We start from the raw sequence: 6,546 nt of genomic DNA, 5'->3' as shown, positions 1-6,546 counted from the left end.
CCCAGTTCTCTACTCTTCTCCTTTTAATTTTTAAAATCTCCCTTGAATTTTTCTTTATGGCATGAATCCAAATGCCTTCTAGGATCCGCATGCATCATGAGTACTGAAATATATTTTTACTAAATCAGGAGTAAGCCCTTGCTTCTAGGGCTGACAAGGAGGGGGAACCTCTATAGCCACTGATTCCACAGATACTCAGTGCACTTCAAAGACAACTGTATCTAAATAATGATATTAGTGGTAGAGTCACCAAAAATATCAGCTGATGCAGCCCATGCTCACACTTCTGTTTTGCTCAATGGTTTCTGTTTTGACTTGTTCCACTGTGGGTGGGTAACTAAAGTACTGTTGACAGTAATAAGTTCCAATATCTTCTGGTTCCAAACTGCTGATTGTGAGGGTAAAATCTGTCCCAGACCCAGTGCCACTGAACCTTGATGGGACCCCAGGATACAAACTGGATGCAGCATAGATCAGGAGCTTAGGAGATTGCCCTGCCTTTTGCTGATACCAAGCTAATGCACTGCCAACGTTCTGGCTGGCTTGACACTTGATGGTGACTGTGTCTTTTAGTGATAAAGTCTGAGAGGGAGACTGTGTCATCTGGATATCACATCTGCAACCTGGAATTAAGGGCGGGGAAACACAATAAAACGATAAAACACTTACTTTAAGGTCACTTCATAGAGTTCCCTGACACCCAGGTAGCACTGACCACACTGACACAAGCACTGCTGTCCTCCATACCTGGGATCCAGAGCAGGAGCAACCCCAGGAGATGAGCAGGAGCCCTCATGTCTGTGCTGTGTTAAAAATTGGACTGTTTCTAGTGAAGGGTGTGACTAGCTTATAAAGAAGTCCTCAGAGGAGTGGAATGTTCTGTCATATGCAAATCAGCAGGCTAGCTTATGTGGGTACAGCTGCAGGGCTCTCTCCAATCAGGAATTGGCCATGTACCAGCCTCTGGGTCTGATCAGGCCACTGTTATTTTATGCAAAATAATTTTCTCTTGAGAATTCCCTATTTAATTCTGTGCCCCACATTTTAATTTCATTGATGGTTTTCTTGTGGTTACTTCTTGAGTTCATTGTATATTTTGGAAATGAGTCCTCTGTCAGCTGAGGACACTTAAGGTGCAGTGGAGGATGGGGAGTAAGGGAAGTTAAGTAAGCACTCCTCTGTAGGTCGAGTTTTCCTGTATTCCAACAATTGCTTCCAAATAACAATATTAATTATAAATTCTTGGTCATTAGCTCAGGCTTATTACTAACTAACTCTATACCTTAAGTTAACCCATCATTATTCATCTATGTATTGCCTTGAGGACCATGGGATTTACCTCTCTGGCATTTCTTACTCATCCTCCTCATCTAAAATACTCCCAGAGCTGACACTTCCAGCTGACTCATTAACCCTATTTGTTTCTGTGTCATGTGCACAAATGGGCCACAGTTAAGTTTGAAACCCTGAATAGCCCCACTACTCTGGTACCATTTGTTTCCTTTAAATACATCCCTGACCACTGAATTTAAAATGGTTTTGATCTCATGTTTCAGAAAATAAGATTCTCTCACTAGATGTTTGTGGAGACAAAGTCTAAATTGGAGGTTTCCATTGAGTCCTTGCTCAAGCTTAGGGACCAAATGGAAGAGAGAAAGGAAAGATTGTAGAAGTCAGAGGGGATAGGGAACACCAGAAAAATACAGCCCACTGAATCAACTAATCCAGGATCATGTGGGATCACAGATTGAAGCAGCAAGAATGCAGCCTCTATGGGTCTACATCATTTCCACTATGTTATGTTAGGGTGATTAGCTTGGTGTGATCTGGGAAATTACAACAGTCAGTGTGGGGATGTGTATGACCCTTTGGAGTATTCTTGGGACACTTCCTCCTAAGGGTTGACTCATCCAGCATTGATAAAAGAGTTTGTACCTTATCTTACTATACAGATTTGTATTGTGCTTGGCTGGTATCTCTTGTAAGTCTGCTCTTATCTGGAAGAAAATGAAGGCAATGGATGTGGTGGGGGAGGGAGCCTGCTTGGGATGAAAAATGATGAAGATGGTGATATGCTCTGGGAACTTGCAAATCAGCAGTCTGTTGGGCCAGAGGACAGCTGCAAGGATTTCTCAGCTCAGTAACACAAGAAGTCTCAGTCTATAGGAACCCTGGACCATCCCTGGGAGACATACATAGGCTTGCTGCTGAGAAAGTGTTTTCCCCTAGTAACTTATTGCAGGATGTAATAATTCTAGTGTCCTTTGAATTTAGTGTACTTTTGCTCACTTCATGGATAAATTTATCCTTTTAATTCAAACTTTCAATATAAGATGAACAGTTGGAGATTTAATTCTCTGGAAACTGCAAGAAATTTAAGTTGAGGCCAAAGTGTTTTTCCTCTGGGACTTTTATGTGATACATAGCCAGGACAAGTGATGAACAGAGACATAAAATTTACAGAGAGTTAGAGGCATAGGCGGGAACAAAAGGATATAAATATAGATGTATAAATTTATACATACAGTTTAAAATAAAGAAGGGTAAATATAGCATTTGTTAAATATAGTGTAATACTCTGATTTGAAGTGCCCAGATACTGAGCATCATAACTAATTTGTCACTTTCACATAATGGAAACTAGTACTCTATTTCACAAGGCACTTTTTCTCAGAGCAAATATAGGGGACTTAATTGATCCTTGACTTTTGAAGGGTCCTAGAACACGTCTTACTCTGAGAATAATTTCCAGGTCAGTGTCCCCTACACTCTGAGATGATCATCCATGTTCCTTATCCTCAAGTCAGTTTCTCCTATACCCTAGGATGACATTCACAATTCTGATCCTTGTTACACAAGCTCTTACCCAATAGAAGCAGAGGACTTTCAGACTAAGTCCATCCTCTCATCTACAAACCTAAAAACTCAACAACAGATATCTCTTCTGGTTCTATTCCATAAAATGGTGGTTAGTTTTATGTCAACATGACACAGCTAAAGTCATTCTGAGAAGAGGAAACCTTGAGTGAGTAAATGCCTCCTGGAAATTGGGCTAAAGGAATGCCTGAGGAGCAGTGCTTCTCAACCTTCCTACTTCTGTGATCCTTTAATACAATTCCTCCTGTTGTGGTAACTTCCAACCATAAAGATTCTTTCTTTACTACTTCAAGATGTAATTTTCCTATTGGTGTCAATCACAATGTAAATATCTGTGTTTTCCATTGGTCTTACATGACTTCTTGAAAGGGTGTTTTGACAATCAAATATTCAAGATAAATATTTTGAGAATAATTGCTTTAGAGAACCTCCACCTACCTGGTAGCCAATCATGACCTGGGCCTCCTTATCCACCTTCGTACATGTCAAAATATAGGATTGCAATTTTCCACCAGAATGTTACACAAGCATGTGATGGTATTTTGTTTTTACTCTTCAAAAACAGCTTTCCTGTAGATCATAGTGTGGACCTAACCACTAGTTAACCATAGAGTCCAGGCAGTTGTGGCACACAGGTAATCCCAGCACTAGGGAAGAGAAACAGGGAGTGATATGGCTGGGAACAGAGGACTGCAAGGTATGCAGAGACAGGAGCTGCCCACCTTTCAGGATGAGGAGTTGTCAGGACAAAAGTGACTTTGTCTTGCTCTTTTGTCTTGAAGATCTTTCAGCATTTACTCTGATATCTGATTCTGGGTGTTTATTACTAAGACCACTTAGCATTTGTGCTACATTTGTCATCCAACTTTGGGCCATTATTTCACAAAAAAGCCACTTGCCTGTGGCTTTACAGCCATAGGCACACAGAGGAGTGGAATGCAGGGGTTCCCACCAGAGTCACCACCTCACCCAACTAGGATTTTCTCTTTTTTCTCCAAGGCACTGAGTGAGTTTGGAATTTCTTTGTTTCAGCCTCTGTGCAATCTGAGGATCACCCCTCTGGTGTGAGGATAGGTACATGTAAGAGGTAGTGGCAAGCTCCTTTGCTTTTGTGATATTCAGTTTAAAGCTTGAACCCTAATATGAGTCACTGGGTCTTTTATTTTTGTGCTGCAGGAGACCAAAGGGATAAAAATTGGAAAGGAAGAAGTCAAATTATTGCTGTTCACAGATGATTTGACAGTATATGAGTGACACAAAAAATCTATCCAGGAACCCCTACAGCTGATAAACACATTTGGTAATTAGTGGATAGAAAATTAAAACAAAAAAATCAGTAGCCCTCCTCTATACAAATTATAAATGGGCTGAGAGAGAAATGAGAAGGGCAGCTACAAAAAAAATATCTTTGGGTAACTCTAACCAAATAAATGAAAGACCTGTATTGCCATGGACCACCCCAGCCAGGTATGAGAGTCCCTGGGATGAGGGTCCTCAAAGAATAGGTGCTAAGGATTCAGCGGTGGCAAACAGAAACAAACATAGAGGCAATTTGAATCTGATTTATTTTGCAGTTCTCAAACAATTTTTATAGAGATATTTTTGCAGGGGATGTATTTGTTAAACAAAGGCAAACATATGACATTATTGTTACTTGGCAGAGTGATGCAGAAATCCAAAACATAGAATCATCCAGGGTTAATCAAAATACAAAATTTATTCATGATTAGTCTAAACATAAGACCATCTTTGATTAACACAGTATCATCCATGGCTAAACACATATTTCCTAAATCAAATTAATATAATTTGTGGTCAGTTATTGTTTAACATCTATTACCTGGTTCTTGTGAGTTTTTGAAGTACTTAACTATTTTAACTCTTTCTTATTAAAAACTTTTGTTACCAGACACTTAAGCCCACTTTCGGTGACACATTTACAGCCATATGAAATTTTATTGTTGGGTAAGTGTTTACTATTTGTGCTTATGTGCATGACATGGATGATTTAAAAAGACCTGCTTTTTCCTGAGATGAGGTCATGGATAGTTGCCCTAACTCATGGTTTCTTATCTTTCTTTTTTATTTAAATTCTTTAATTACTACTCATATTTATATATCCATCCCCGATTTACATTGCCCTCCCATCCTTCCATGTTTTCTACCACCCCCACAAAACCAGACCCCCATTCCTCCCCAGGGATAGTGAGGCACTCCACCAAGGACAACCGAAGTCTGTCATATTGTTTGGGGGAGGGTCTAAGACCTCCTTGCTATATCTGGGCTTCGATAGTATCCCTCAATAGGGAATAGTCTCCCAAATTCCATTTGTGCTACAGAGATAAAGACTGGCTCTGCTGTTAGAGGTTCCATAGACAGTCTTGGCCTCCTAGCTGGTACCCACATTCAGAGGAGTTAGTTTGTTTTCCATTCTGAGAGCTGGTGTTTTGTCTTGCAATGTTACCAAAAATATTCTTTAGAGTCAATTCAATCCCCATCAAAATCCCAACATAATTCTTTTCAGATCTCGAAAGAATAATACTCAACTTCATATGGAAAACCAAAAACCCCTAAATAGCTAAAACAGTTCTGTACAATAAAGAAACTGCTGGAGGCATCGCCTTCCCTGACTTAAACTCTACTAGAAAGCCATAGTAATAAAAACACCTTAGTATTGGAGCAAGAATAGGCAGGTGGATCAACAGAATAAAAGACCCTAACATTAATCCACATACCTATGAATACCTGCTTTTTGACAAAGAAGCCAATATGGTACAATGGAAAGAGGAAAGCATTTTCAACAAATGAACATAACTCGATGTCAACATGTAGAAAAGTTCAAATAAATCTATATCTTTCACCATGCACAAAACACAGGTCCAAATGGATCAAAGACATTAACATAAATCCATCTACACTGAACCAGATAGAACAGAAAGTGGGAAGTACCCTTGAAAGCACTGACACAGGAGACCACTTCCTAAATAGCCTAAATAGCATACATGTAGCACACACATTGACAACAATAATCAGTAAATGGAACCGCCAGAAACTGTAAATCTTCTGCAAGGCAAAGTACACTATCACTAAGACAAAGCAACAGCCTACAAAATGGGAAAAAAATCTTTACCAAAACAACATCTGATAGAGAGTTCATCTCCAAAATACATTTAAAAAATCAACGCAAGAAACTAGACCACAAAATACAAAATATTCCAATTTAAAAATTGGGTGAAGAGCTAAACAGGGAATTCTTGACTAAACAAACTCAAATGCCCCAAAATTGCTCACCATCCTTAATCATCAGGGAAATGCAAATCAAAACTGAGATACTATCTTATACCTGTCAGAATGGCTAAGATAAAAAATACTGTGGACAGCTTATGTTGGAGAGGATGTAGTGTAAGGGAAACAATCCTCCACTGCTAGTTGGAGTGCCATCTCATACATCCACTTTGGAATCAGCATGGTGCTTCCTCAAAAAATTGAAATCAATCTACATGAAGACACAATGGCACCACTCTTAGTTATACCCTAAGGATGCTCAATCATACCAAAAAGACACTTATTAAATTAAATAAATTAAATTAACATAACAGTGTTATTGATAATAGTCAAAACATGGGAACAACCCAGAGAGACTTCAGCCAAAGAATGGATAAAGAAAAT

General features: G+C 39.2%; 1 gene segment (V, D, J or C); it reads right to left on the bottom strand.

The window, feature by feature from the left end:
• Window positions 1-258: 258 nt before the first annotated feature.
• Window positions 259-802, bottom strand: LOC113838269. The segment is given in 2 exon segments: window positions 259-623; window positions 748-802. Coding segments are annotated over 2 exon segments (414 nt in total).
• Window positions 803-6,546: the final 5,744 nt, after the last annotated feature.

The sequence above is a fragment of the Cricetulus griseus genome, unplaced genomic scaffold (genome assembly GCF_003668045.3).
Source record: "Cricetulus griseus strain 17A/GY unplaced genomic scaffold, alternate assembly CriGri-PICRH-1.0 unplaced_scaffold_20, whole genome shotgun sequence".
Taxonomy (NCBI): domain Eukaryota; kingdom Metazoa; phylum Chordata; class Mammalia; order Rodentia; family Cricetidae; genus Cricetulus; species Cricetulus griseus.
This window is presented reverse-complemented; position numbering and strand designations above follow the sequence as displayed.